The 14,795-nt window shown below is 43.3% G+C and overlaps 1 protein-coding gene across 1 annotated transcript; it reads left to right on the top strand.

The window, feature by feature from the left end:
• The first annotated feature begins 8,137 nt into the window (after positions 1 to 8,137).
• ato (atonal) lies at positions 8,138 to 10,110 on the top strand. The gene has a single exon (XM_012366109.2). The coding sequence runs from the start codon at positions 8,410 to 8,412 to the stop codon at positions 9,256 to 9,258; it is 849 nt and encodes a 282-aa protein (XP_012221532.2). The 5' UTR covers positions 8,138 to 8,409; the 3' UTR covers positions 9,259 to 10,110.
• Positions 10,111 to 14,795: the final 4,685 nt, after the last annotated feature.

The raw sequence follows: 14,795 nt of genomic DNA, 5'->3' as shown, positions 1-14,795 counted from the left end.
GACGTTCCGATCGTAACGCAGCGCTACCAGATTATCGATTTTCGCGGCGTGCGTGCCGACCCCGGGCGATAATTTGATTCGAACAATCGGCCGTAGCTGAGAGTCAGTCACGGTACGCGTCCGGATGACTCCGAGACTCCGAGATTATGCTTATCTCGGACGTGTTATGCATCACACGCCTGTACAAAAGTGTAAAGTCCCGAGATTGGTGATTTGCATCGATTAGCGACGACAAGCGTGTCCGGAAACATGCTTGCACGATCGCTCCACATTGTACTCTTAGACTGTCGCCGCGAATGAATTTCCTCATTCTTTTTTATCGCATTCTACTATTCGTGGACACAAAAGCAGAGACTTGTTAATGAATGTCTGAGAAAAAACAACTTTATACGAATGCACGTTTATCAATGAATACTATCTAACTGACTACTAATTATGATTAATGGCGCAAAACTCACTTTCGAGCATTTTGTTTTCGTTTTCGGATTTCTGCAAAAATAAAATATAAAAGCGAGACGATGCAGACGGCGTTCTGCGTCTCGTTTTAACTTCATTTTACTTCACTTTTCAAGGTCTCTTCGCCGAAGACGACCTTCGGCGATCGGTAGATTCACACGTGGAGGACCGTATGGCGGAATATACTTATCCTTCCCCTTCGTCCTCGTCGGACGACAGCGGCGGCCCCGGGATTTCTTCGGGAATCAAGTTTCTCGTTACTAATTTTGCAATATTATCGAGGTCCGTTGCGCGAGCAAGAGTCGCATGGCACGCGAGGCGTATATACAATGGCTGCATCGTCCGACACGCCGGATCATTGTGGTAAAAGAGCGGGCCGCCTTTGATAGTTCTAAGCTGCGTTAGCATTTCTATGGCGACCGAATTGCATCGGTTCGTCGAAAAAATCGTTGCCGCGCCTGCGGCCGTCATTGTGCAACGCGGTCGACCGACAGGTTGAACCGTTTAGCCATTTATCCCGTCATTGGCGCTAATCAGGAACATTATTGGCGTTGCATCGTCGCGGAGAGAGGAATCTTTGCGTGTAATCCGCGCGCGCACACGCGTGAATCGGCAGAGACGTGTAAATCGTGCCGCGAATTTGCTCGTCATTACAAAAGCACGCAAACGACATTGTCGCAGTATTGGTAACTTACTTCAATGGGTTGAATAACAGGACATTAGCACATAACTGCTGTATCGTGTTCTCTATTTTTCTAGACATATTATATCTTTCTGAACGGTGAATATCATCCTACCATTTTTCTAACTATCACAAGTTACGTATAAATCAAAGCAGTTATTTCACTGAAAGTAGGAAATATTTTTTGATATTGCGAAGCGTTTTTTCTCATCATTTATACACACATACACATGTACATTTAATAATGAAAAAGGGATCCGACTCGTGGGAAGAATATCCCGCCCACAACTCGATCGCGTCCCGATTGAATTAGTCGAAACTTTCCCGAAACCTGGAAACCAGGGCGTTTCGTCCGATATGGCGACGTTAATTTTAGAATTCGGGCTTGTTTATGGCCTTCGTGAACCTTTGCGGGAGGAACTCCGGGATCGCACGACATCGATCCTTGAGCGTTCTAATGTGACCAAGGGTTGAAACTCTTTTGACAGCGCTATCGCCCCCTTCGAGTGGATCGATCGAGATGAACGATCTGGGTCGAAGTTTTTCTTCCCAGCCGATTTTTTCCCCGTTGCGCGCAATCGAAACTAATTTGCGCTGCAGGTAAAGATTCGATCGCACCTGTGATCATTTTTGGAAAACCGAAAGTATCGATGCTACGACTTCCTAAATACGCAAGAGATAAAAAAATCACTTTTTTCTCCCAAATTTTAAATTTATCTTCTCGAGTTAAAGACAACCTCAAATCTTTTATATCCTGTGCAATATTAATATCGCGGAAGGCGAAGTAATTGCACGCCCGAAGGATAAAGTGTACCGTTCGCGTAACTACGATGTAAAGTTAATCCGAGAACAAGCCTGATGATAGGGAGGTATCTTTGTGTGCGGGACCACACAGGTCGGTAGCGCGCATTAAACTTGGCATACAGGTTCCGCGGAACAATCAGCGGTAACTATATATTCAATTTTTATATTTGAATATTAAGCAGTGGCGCATCCTGTTGTCGACGACCTATCCGCCTCGCCGCCCGAACTTCGCGTTCTCACAATCGATGCCACGCATACACAAAATGGATAACGCTTGTTTTTTTTATTCGCTTATTACGATGCTTCACGAATCGCTGAAGGCATGGACCGTATGGTACTTTTGGCGGATCTTATTTCCGCGCTATTGCATTTCTATTAAGTCGAGTAGCGCCTGCATTCGTGGGCTTCGATTTTATACGGATGAATATTCAGCTACTAGAAAAAATTTGTTTCCACTCATCAAAAAATCAGAAGATTAAAATATTTATAAGTCGTAAATCAGCGAGTGCAAAGATTTGAATATCATATTTTGTTATAAATTTAATGTCATTTTTTTCTTCCATTTCTTGCCGATGTATTAATAATATATTATTAGAATTTTTAAATTTTTCGGACGACCGGTTTAATTCACGGACATATATTGTTCGGAAAATTCTCCGACGTTTGCGCTCAGTCAGGCGGGAAAATTCGTCGGAAAAATCGTCGGACCATCCGCCATCGTAATTACCAGCGACGTGTAGCAGTCAGAAAACCCCTTTATTTCTAAACTATGATAAACTAGCGCTCGCCTACGGCCGGGAATTTGCCTCTATGATTTATGCTAATGCGGCGGACCTACCCCAAAGCAGCCTCCACTAAACGCTCTATTAGGCTTAAGTTAATTACGACTACCTTCCTGCGGCGGGCTGCCCGACGCCGATCGTTACCATATTACAATACATATATTACGCCCGATTAACCATGCTAGCGCGCGTTTCGTGAATGTTAAAAAATATAAGGATAGTCGGTTGCGACTGCAAGTGCATCCCGCTTCCCTCTCGGCTTTTGTATCATTCGTAGCGACCGAGAAGAATTATATTTTCCTTTATTGCACCCTTTGTTTCCCCGGTTGCTCATCTTCCCTTCCTACGTCGTCGGCGAGCAGTTTCCTTTAATCAAGCGCGTCTAATTTTACAAAACTGAAAGTATAATTGCTCACAAATGACTTATTCATATGAATTTGTCTATAATTGTACAAGAAATACTGGAATTTGAGATAATATGGAATAAGTGTGTTTTAATGTGTATAATTAAACGAGCAAACAAATATTTTCAGAATTTTTTAAGCACATTTCCAATATGCTTAAGAATCCTTAATTTATTACTTGGTACACGAGAATTTTTTGTAGGACTCGCATAATTTTTACGACGCGCATTATCTTCTATGATTTTCTAAAATAGGAGAGTACGTAATAAATCTGTGTTCTAATTAGATTTATATCAAGCTGACAAATTTTCGAGATTATAGGCATTAAGCGCGCTGGAAAATTGCATCAAGAATAAACAGCGAGAGCGTATCGCTGAAAAAGAACCGATAAACCACATGCGTATCGTTAAACGTCGTCATATCGGGCGACCACGAGTGGACCGAAAAGAGCGGCGACCATCGAGAAGGTGATCTCGGGCAGCGGTCTCTTTCGGATACGACGATTATGGACAATAACTTCATTTCACCCCGGGAACTAGTTTTCCTGGTGGTTTTTAATGTTTCCGATCACGCCGCGACCGGGACACGCCGCCTAGTTATTTGCTCACGCTCCAATACATCATTTCGTCCGGCATAATCGCTAATTGACCCCCGAGATTTCAGGGAAAGACACAAAGTCGCAAACTAGCAGCGGACCCACCCTCACATACCGCGCTGTTACACTTCCTCGTCGCAGTTGACCACGGAAATCTAGCTGCTAGCTGTCGTTAATGGGGAATCTTTACTTTACGGCTTCGACGAACGCACGTTTTACTATTGGAAACCGTGAAATCGTTCTATTCCTTTGTAGGCCATTTATCGTGATTGAAGAAGAGATGTGGAGAAATTTTCTAATTTAAAGAGAAAAAAAGAGAAATACAATTTGAGTTATTTAATAATAAAATATTATTTTACTTTTATTGCTTATTTTGAACGCAAAAGATTAAGCAGTAAACTAAGTGGATCATTCAAATTTTTGTGTTACACAGTAACGAAAATAAAAATTGCAATATGAAACAATACACGATTGAAGAAGGCCATGCGAAATATATACATACGATCGTTAGACAGATCGATTGAGTCGATTAGTGTTGCGAGACGAGAAGAAATCACCGCGGGCCGAGTGTTTTGCAAGGCGTCTCGTCTCGGGCCTTCGTTACGGCGAAGAGGCCTCGTTTGAGAAGCGTTTCACGCGTTCGGGCAGAATAGAGGAGTGCACGTCATGCTTAGAATCGCCGGGCAAACAACACAAACGAAACGAAGCGGCGGCGGCATGGTAGCCTCGCGCTCTCGTAAGGACAAAATGAGGAATCTGAAAAGCGGAACCGTATAATGCGGTGATTGTATTCCCGGAATCTGCGCGGCACGCACTCTCTTAACAAGCCCGGACGAGCTCGTTCTGTCTGGCCGACTGTAGACACGAGAGCTCGAAGAGCAGGCTGCTCGTCGCGGGCGACACCCTGCCAGCCGTCAGCAGACGCGGTAGTCGGCTTAATAATTAAAAAAAAAGGATGTATATGGACGATAAGTCATTTATTAAAACACGAGATGTATATTCGGTTATTGCTCGGTCAACGGAACGATTTTATTTAATTATGTGGACTTGCCACGTAAAAGAAAAATAATTATTTTCAACTGTGCGTAACAGTACGATATTTTTCAATAACGTAATTATTTTTAGTAATTTTCTTCAATATATTTTAAATATATACGCGTCTAGTTTCTGAGAAAAGTTTGCAGAATGTAATATGCGTTCTTATTAAGCTAATTTTTGTTCTCAACATTCCGCCTTTAGGAATTTTAGGAAATATCTAAAACTGAAAGTTTGGTCGAATGAGTGAGTTGCAAGTTATGAAGGACGGCTGTCCGTTCTCGGAAGGCAGCAATAATGATTTTGGGTTAATTGCTCGCTTCTCGATCTAATAGAGAACATATCTATCAGCACGTTGGATTCAATGAATTATTGATGAAATGACGTGGATGAAGGGAAGGTCAATCGGCGAAGGCGGTGGAGGATCGTCGTGGGCAGAAGAGGGTGGAATAAATGACGTTCCTTCGAATATAAGTATCCCGGGCCCGAAATTCCGTCCAGTCCGCGAGAGCTCACATCTTTATTTGTGAATGCATATTCATGCGGACTGGCCGCAAAGGGCGGTATAGCACGGATAGATTTAGAAGAACGCGAAGGGTGGGAAAGAGTCTTCGTGGAGGGCCGACTGGGATCGCCGTCATACGGCGCTCTCATAAATTACCGCTAGTTGCCGGGTAACATGTTATTTGCCACCGAGCTCCACAAATGAGTTCACTTTGTATTTAATTACTCGAATCACGCCCAGGGCGTATCCCGATGGCGGACCCACCCCGCGCCAGACCGCCTCGCGCGCAGTTTCTCTGCCTTCGTTACTTCTCTCTTCCTTCTGCGCCGCTTCTTTTTCCCCTTCGTCGCGCCAACACAGCGATCCGTGCAATCCTCATTCCGTGTGCATCGCTGTGCTTTTTAATTTTATGTTATTAAAGCAGTATGTTTTCCTCCGAAAGTTGACCATTGCTACCTGACTCCTTTACACTTCTCGCATCTTCCGTGATACGCAAGAAAATTGTGTCACATTTCACTTCAACTTTTTTAAATATACTTTCTTGCACCTCTATTGTTATATTTCGGTACATTGCACTTTTTTTCTTCAGATTCTTTAAAAGCATTCACTCGTGACGCTTGCGTGACCTCAGGTCTTCAGATTGCATTTGTAATATTGGATTAAGCACCATGTAATTTCAATTTTCCAGAGGAGCCGTTTTTTTGATAAATGCGTTATCTCGTTCGTTCCGATTGCGTCGGCAAGTTTCTGGCAAGCCGAGAAGTCCAGACGCGGCGGAATGAGTGGGTTGAGCCGCGCAACACTGTTGTTATATGGGCAGGTAGATAGAAAGGTAAAAGGTGGAAGGTATATATATATATCTGTGTATAGATGGATAGGGCAAGGGCAAGAGAGCGCAGGTAGGCCAGACTTGCGCGCTTCGCCGTCCTAATTATTGGTTCCGCCACAATTCCATCCGTGGAACGAGATGATAATAGATGAAAGCGATCAATTTTTAAATTGCGCCTGATGAACGGAAAAAAAGCGAGAATATCGCGCGGGATATTGGAAATCGGGCGGGAGCGCGATGTAAGAAAAAAAATCTTATAACACCTGGAGCGCCGATTACTCACGTAACGAGCTGCTTTTTCAAGAAAAAAAATCTCTTTAAGGTGAAATTCAACCGTAAACACCCCGGCCGCGTCGATATTTCATTATCGCGCTAATTTCTGTCTCTCTCCATCTTCCAATCTCTACATTTTTCCGAAACCTTCACGATGCTCCGCGACACGCGAGGCGAGACCGCGAGTCCGGGACTGTTTTGCGCGGGCGTTCTCGTCGAAAATACAGAAGGTTTTTAAAGTAGAGGATTATCGTTTTCTGCTACTTAGGAAGAATTTTCGGGCGGCTGTGAGGCGATCCCCGAAATCCAACACGGCTGCGCGCTCGGAACGAGGACAGAGATCGGGTTGCCCACGGACCACCGTGTCGCGCGGTGGTCACCGCAAACTTTATCCTACCTGTTTTCGCTAATTGAGCGAGTAAAAATGTAACTGGACCTCACGCCCTTAAAGTATTTGCACCCCTTTGCGCAGATACGATCCGTCTCTCAATCGCGGGAGAGCCGGGCAACCCAAGTCAGGCCGATCTTTCGTGGCGCTCGAGATGCATCGAGATGCATTCCGGAAAGCTCTTGAGAAATTTCTGGTAGACGTGGTTTTCTTTTGGGAAGCGCGTGAGAATGTACTTAAGGGCTAAATATATCTTTAAGCAAACCAGTTTGTGGTATAAGCTAGCATAAATCGAATTCATGTGACATTCACAGAAATCTTTATCTAACAGGATTCAATTATATTAATTTTTTATGCACAAAATATAACGCAATGCGCTCGCGTGTGCGCACAAGATAATAAAAGCAAATCAGATCTGTAATATTTGGCAACGAAGTGAAAATTCTTGAATATTTTTTTATATTAATATTTTCGATTCTGTAATTTATTTACGCCAATAATTTTACGATTCTCAAAACTCTCAAAATTCGCTTTAACTTAGAATCTAATAAAACTTGAAATCGACATGTATCTATTTGCAATCAATTTTTATTACGCATTTTTTTTCATGACGTTTTGGAAAATTGAAAAACATTTCTACAATATTCTAGCATTCAGATAAATTACTTATATATATATATCTTGAAGCGTACTTGTATACCACTCGTTGATCCAATTATTAATATAATGCTTCACCTGCGCTCGTTGGCCAAAACTCGCACCGCTTATATTCTCCCTCGTAAGACAATTAAAGACAATTTTCCGGTATTGTGCTCGGGGTGGCGTAAGAAACGAACGACGAAATATATACGGTGCCTCGACAACGGCTAACGAGCGATTCACATTACGAAGCAGGAGTCTCACAATTATCGTTATCATATATTATTCCGTTGAATAGTCTTTGTACTCATGTGCCGTCTGAAGAATACATAAAAAACATGAAAGAGAAAAACTTGAGCAAGTAGGTCAACGCGAGCAATAGGCAAATTCGAGCATAATTTCGGATAATCAACAACGCCGACTGAATCGACAATTTTGAAAAATATTGTTCACTCGTCCAACGCGCAAGTTCTATTACTCGTTTCTACCTCCTTTTTATGATTTTAATGGCTACACGGCTCCATATGCGAGATCGTACGTGTACGACGGAGGCGCCGGGCCACCTGTTGCGGCCTCTGCTCGCGTACCCCGGACTCGGTCCGGCTCCGGGGCACCGGCTCCCTCCTGTCGAAGTGGGGAGCCGCGCTCGACGATGATTGGCGGCGCGGCACGTGCTACGTTAGGGTGCCTCGTTCCGCGAACGCATAAATATCCCGACGCCGTTCCACCCGACTTCAGAACCACCCCGTGGCTCGACTCGACTCGATTCCACGCATCTACCTACGCGCGAGGAGAAAGTAAATTGCCGATCTTTATATCCATCGATCCCGGACGTCGCGCTCGACAGTTGGAAGTAAAAGGACGGGCTCGAAGGAGCGTTCGAGTGCAGCAGAAGAGCAGATACCTTCGCGATTGGTTGTTGAAGTGCGGTTTCAGTGAAACGATCGGGAGAACGAAAGGGCATCCTTGCACGCGCGGTCGTTTCGCAGAGATCCCGACGATCTCGCAGATCCTGCTATGGAACTGCAGGAGATGTTCCGTTACGGGTACATGTTTCCGCCGCGCGAGGACGAGCCGCTCGCAGCTTGCGCGTACCTGGACTTGCCGAGTTACGGGAAGACGACCGGTAAGACGACGACCGGCGTCGGTCTGCCGCCTGTCAGCACCCTCGCCGTGCCGCAGAGCCTCGTCTACGACGGCAGCAACTGCAGCGACGGCTGGCACACGCCGAGTCCCACGGCCAGTCTGCGATCCGTCAGTCCGGCGACGACACTGTCGATCTCGTCGGAGCCGGAAACAATCAACAGCGCGCCGACGTATCGGCTGTTAGTTTCCACCGCCAGGGACAAGAAGACCGCGAAGAGGAGCTCGATTAGTCTGAGCAGCGTTGGCAGCAAGAGGCTGCGCGTCGACGCGATGGACCACCTCGTGACCGAGGAGATAATTAATCTGGACGGCGAGCGCGACGACGTCGACGAGACGCTCAACCTGGATGTCGACAAGACGTGCCACGGCAGCGTCGTCAGCAACTCGAGCGGCGGCCTGTCCGACAGAACGATGGACGGCGACAGCGAGGAAGACGCAGAGGCCAGCGACGGAGGCGCGGATCATCCGGAAGACGCGCATGCCGCTTCCGGCGGCCGCGACGCTCGCCGACGGGGCAAGTACGTCAACTCGACCATCGTGCGGAAACGCCGGCTGGCCGCAAACGCGCGCGAACGCAGACGGATGCAGAATCTGAATAAGGCCTTCGACAGGCTGCGCGCTTATCTGCCGTCCCTCGGCAACGATAGACAGTTATCGAAATACGAGACGTTGCAAATGGCTCAATCTTACATCACCGCGCTTTACGATCTGCTGCAGTGAGGATGCGCGATGAGCGGATAAAGTTCACAGCGATATCGGAAGCTAACAAGCTCGTTAAGCTTGACGAGACGGAGCCGAGCAAGCGAGAGTCGTCGCGTGCGAGATTCGCGAGTTTTTTTTTCTTCGACGTTACGCAGTCACGGCTGCAACTGGAGATAAAAAAATCGCGAGCATTGACGTGACATTTCTGAACGTGCGCAAAAAATACGGAAAAATGGAAGGCAGAAAATTCAATCCATAATTCAGAGACTTGAAGAATGTTTATGCAGCTAATGTTGTCACATTTGAGAAATGTGCCTTTCGCAGTAAATAAGAATTATTCATATCCGTAATCGATAAATCGATAAGAAATTCTGATTATTTTTCTTCAATTTGGTGATTCGACGGAAAGACGACGAGAAATTATTTTATATTTTCATTTTCTTGAAATTATTTTTGCCAATCATTGTTTGTCATTTATAGTATTTGTTAGTTCTATCTATATGTTTAACATTATTTTTGATACTCGTAGGAACTGCTACTCATAGATACTGGAAAATGTGATAATTACAGATATGCGATCTCGTACAGAATAATTACATGTATATAGACCTTGTAAATTTTGTATTATAGTCCGTTAAGTTAGTCTTAAGCATTGTATCATATCGCCCGCTGAATTGTGTTTATCTATATAATTTATTTTTAATACGAAAATTAGCACGTATTTTTTGCGAGACTGAAAAGCGCGATGTATTTTTGCAGAATAAAATTATTTTACAGTAATCGCACGATTCTATCCGTGATATATTATATCCCAATTTTCGAACAGAAGATTGTATCCCGTCCAATGTATTGTTTTGAAGAACACTCTATACTCCTTTTAAAAGTTATTTCAATTCTAAACCCAACGGATTTCGAATTAATGTTCTTCTTCTTTCAAGTCTTTTCTTATTATCGTCATTTTTCGCCACCGTGCGCCCATACTTGAAAACAGCGGTGTCGATTGTCGATCCAATTTTCGTGCGTACACGCAGCTCCTTGAAGTGAGAATTCGCCAGTGCGTTGGGGTCGATGGATGGATGAATATCCGACGGAGAAGCGAGAGAGACGAGCAACACCACCAACGGTGGTCCGGTCGTTATACGAAACCCGCGCGACGCGTCGGTGCCCGATTTCATCGCAATTTGAGAACCTGCAGACTTCTTCCTTCGGCGATGACTCCTTCCTCCTTTCCTTCCTTCTCGCCCGTCCCACATCCTACTTGTTTTTGGCCGTTCTTCTTCTTTTCGGCGGATAAAATTTTCATTAAATTATTTTAATGATGTATTTTACATAAAGCCGACTCGTATAAAATTTATGATCTATCTTTATACCATGTTATTATCTTATTTGCATTATAATTGATAATAAATATGATATTTATTTCTGTATCACCTGTATTTTGTTTTGAGAATCTCGAAAGAATTTGAAAGCATCGCTTAGACCGCTGAAATAATTAATTAGATCCTAGAATCTTAAGTGGAATGAGTTAATCAAATTGATTCTCGAATTTCTAAAAATTTTAAAATTTTTTCAACAAGAATCTCAATATATCAAAATAATAATTTAATAGAGATATCCTTCAATTTATTATTTTGGTTACAAAATGCGGAAATATTTTTATTACTAGCAACGTGATAAAGCAATGGCTATATTTGCAATAACATGTTCTACAGTGAGCAAAATAATGTTCTTGCAATACTGTTTGAATTTTGCGAATGAAACACTTGAAAGATGTAGGTAACGATCTATAGAACTCTATAAACGTTGGTCATGAGTGCGTGCCGATGAAAATACTTATTTATCGAGGCTGCGCATTTATCGCCGCTGACTTTTTCGATTTTTTTTATACGCACCTATCGTTCCTGGTAAATTACGGCTTGGTGTAAATCTTGGCGTAGCCCGTTACTCTCGAGTGAGGCGCATACAGTTGCAGAAATTTTCCGGAACGTTTAATTGCTCGGGGAATCTCTTGAATCTCTTGGGTTTAGAAAGATAACTGTCTTGCTTGGCGAATTATTCTGACATTCCTCTTTCATCATTCGTAAACCACGCAACTCTCTGATGTAATAATCAATAATGAACGCGAATAGTGTCAGTTAAATAATCGTAGCCAATAAGGAAGTGGCTTACTTTGCAAAATTTTTTCAGTTTCTAAATTTTATTCGATTTTGTTTAAACTGTGATTAACTAATTTTTACATATTTTATACAAGAGCATGATGAACATAATTTTCCGTAGACCACAAAGTTAGATAAATAAATTCTTTTAGGCAACGATGAAAGAAAAGATCGCGGCGTCTAAGTAAATACTGCTGAAGAGTCATAAACCGCTTCGCCTTTCGTGCTCGAGTGACAATAGGCTACAAGAAGTGCCTCCGCTCTTTCGCATTTAACGCTATTTGGGAAAACTTGGGTGTGCAAACCACCACGGGTATTTCTTTCAACCAGAACGGCGAGAAAAGTAGATCCCAAGTGCTAACTTGTACAGCAACTCCACGATCTTTCCTGGAAAATGTAGCAATCGCTTTATCACGTTGCCGATAATAAAAAATATTTCTTGTAACCAAACTGAATGAATTTAATTATATAGATCTTTATTAAATTATTAAGATAATAAAATTCTTTTGGAAAAGAGGTTAAAATTTTCAGAAATTTGAGAATTAATTTCATCAATTCACTCGCTCATTTAAGAAATTCCCGGATTTAATTAATTATTCAAGCGGTCTAATAATGCTTTCAAATTTTTTTCTTATCGCGAAGGTATATTAATATCTTCATAAGGTTAATTATATTTCAGCATGCGTTTCACGCATGTATCGCGCTTCGTCGCGTGGCACTTAATTTTTCTTCGGCTCCGTCATCGCGATAAGATCAAACTACCGTAAGTGGTCGTCGCGAAGCACCGATCGGAGGTCCGCGCGATTCTTGCGACTGGATCTAACCGTGACGATCTCCTCATCGCGGAGGAGGAATACCGGAGGACCCGAGGAGACCGTCTTGGGACCGGGAGGGGGGCGGGCTCCTTTTCGACGAGAGAACGCAAATATTTCCCGAGGCGATTAATTCTACGGAGTCGGCTGCCACCTTCGCTTTGTCAGCAGTCTCCGTTTGTGACAAAGGAGTCCGGCTGCGGATACTTTCGCGGTCAGACAGTAAGGGTTGTACGAGGGGGAGAGGGAAAATAAAGGGACAAACACCGCCGACGTCGTTGTCTGATCTTGGAGATTGCTTTATTTGAAAGACGGTCTAACGCGCGCGCATACGCAGCCAAATATCTCGGTCCTCGGCTACCGCATCGCTCGGGGATCAAGATCTGCGGCGGGGAGGAATCGTAGGGGGAGGGAGACGTAACGCATTATAAGCATCGGGATAATGCAATCTCGCGACCGGATCGAGCGATAACAGCAATCGTCCGGTCGAAATTTGTCGGCGGTGACCGCGCATTCGGCAACCCGCACTTGCGTCCGCAGCACCTGTGTCGTCTCCTCGTCGTCTTCGTTCTGCACTCTTCTTCTTCGCAGCGGCAACCGGACGCTTGTCGACTGAACGGTAATTTATGAGCGGGATACCTTAGTGACCGGAATCGGAGGAACGCAACAGCGGCGGAAACGCGCGTTTCATTGTGTCAAGGTTCGCGTAGTAAAATGACTGTTTAATTTACTGACATCTCATCATATCAATTGAAGACTTCAAAAAGAACCGGTTTTTTTTTATCTTTTAGGAGGCTAAAAAATTTTAATAATTGTAGCTTTGGCATAGATTTTGCATTCCGCATCAAAGGATAAATTTCTTTTAATTTATTTTTCCAATAACATTTCGAAGGTCCTATTTAATTCTGAAATTTTCAATTTGATAACGTATAATTAATTAATTATATCTAATATAAGACAAATATTTGCATGTAATTCTAGATGTTATTAGAAATTATAAAATTTCGTGATTTTTAATCTAATGATCTCATTAGTCGTTATATCAATTACGAAATTTTCATCAATATTTTTAATCCCTTGATTCTTATAATTTCTTGGAGCATTTTTAAAAAGGGTAAAATGTAATCATATTTTTTTCCCTTCAGAAATTTATTCCCCTCACAAATTTATTTAACGTAAATATTTTTGCATCTCTAATCGATTTCGTTTGGAACTGAGACGCGTGGCGAGATGAAATTCGGCCACGTGGGGAAGACAAACAGTGTATGCGTCTACTTATGCACCCGTCGTAGCGGAATTACTCGGACTGCACATAAATCAGCCGCTCTTCGCCGACGGCGAACCCGCTGCTATTCGCTCGCGCGACCAACTCGCGACCAACGTGCCCTCGCTCGTTCAAACTCGAGTCTGCCGCATAATGCATTCAATGAATTCGCTCGAGCTTGTTCTCCTGGAAAAATATTTTTATTTTGCAACTTTGCAATGAAAATATACGATATTTTCAATTGCAGGCAAAAGTCAGCCAAACATCATGTTTTAAATATACGGTCGTAATTGTTTCGAAATTTTGACGCGATGCGAAGCTGATCAACATTGATGAAATATAATTCATTCTTTAATAGGAGCATTTTAAAATCGTTGAATACTTCCATCCGGGTGGTCCGACGGAAGTCGATCGGGGGTATTGTCTAAGAAGAAAGGGAAAAAAAAGAAATCCGGAGCGATGTTTCGCATGTGAAGTATAGGTACGATCATCGCGATCCCACGACACAATATCTTCTCGATGTTACGGCGTGCGTGCTCCCGCGAACGCTTCCGGATTATAGACGCAGGTAGACGGACAGCCTCGATCCTGGGGAAGGCAACGAGCAACACGACCGCCCATTGTGCCGCGCGTCGATGATCCCGCGCTCGCGCGTCTCAAATCGTAAATCGGCGAAGGATCCTGTACCTGCGATCGTTCTTCCCGACACGTTTTCGAAGCCGCACACTCAGCCTCACCCTAAGAGATACATTATCTCGCGGTTTTTTTTTTCAATGTCCTTAATCCTCGATTATTTTTTAGATGTTGAAGGCTATATAAGATTTTGTGAGCGAAACGGCAATATGAATAAACAAAAATAGAATTTCTAGATATTTTCTTTAGCAGCATTTATGTTGCGCGAAATGTAGAGAATATAAAATATTGACGCAATAAAGGTTTTTTTATAGAAATAATTTGATATTAATATTGAAGTATAAACTCACTTAATATTCTTGAAATTAATTGATAAAAATTCTTTCGTTAATTAGAATTGTTATTTTAACATCGTCTTCTGGTCAAATGTAGATTATCACGAAGTGAAAAAGTTGAACATTACGTTTATGCAATGCACATGAAAAAAAATTAAAGTTCAGCGAAACGTGAACGCGAGTTCCCCGCATCTCCGGTGTCCCGAGAGACATCGGTTCGTCGGAGATCAACGTCCTTCCCATGGCACTCGTCGTCGTCAATCGACGTTACGCTGCAAAACAATACGCGCGCCGAAAACGAGTCGCTGATGCCGGTCGAGTGGTTTGTTTGCGCGATCGTTACCAAAATGAAATC

Source organism: Linepithema humile, chromosome 2 (genome assembly GCF_040581485.1).
Source record: "Linepithema humile isolate Giens D197 chromosome 2, Lhum_UNIL_v1.0, whole genome shotgun sequence".
NCBI classification, from domain to species: Eukaryota; Metazoa; Arthropoda; class Insecta; order Hymenoptera; family Formicidae; genus Linepithema; species Linepithema humile.
The sequence above is the reverse complement of the archived record's forward strand: the minus strand, read 5'-3'. Positions and strand labels throughout refer to the sequence as shown.

Coding starts and splice junctions, on each gene's coding strand:
- ato (XM_012366109.2), top strand. CDS start 8,410: ATGGAACTGCAGGAGATGTTCCGTTACGGGTACATGTTTCCGCCGCGC.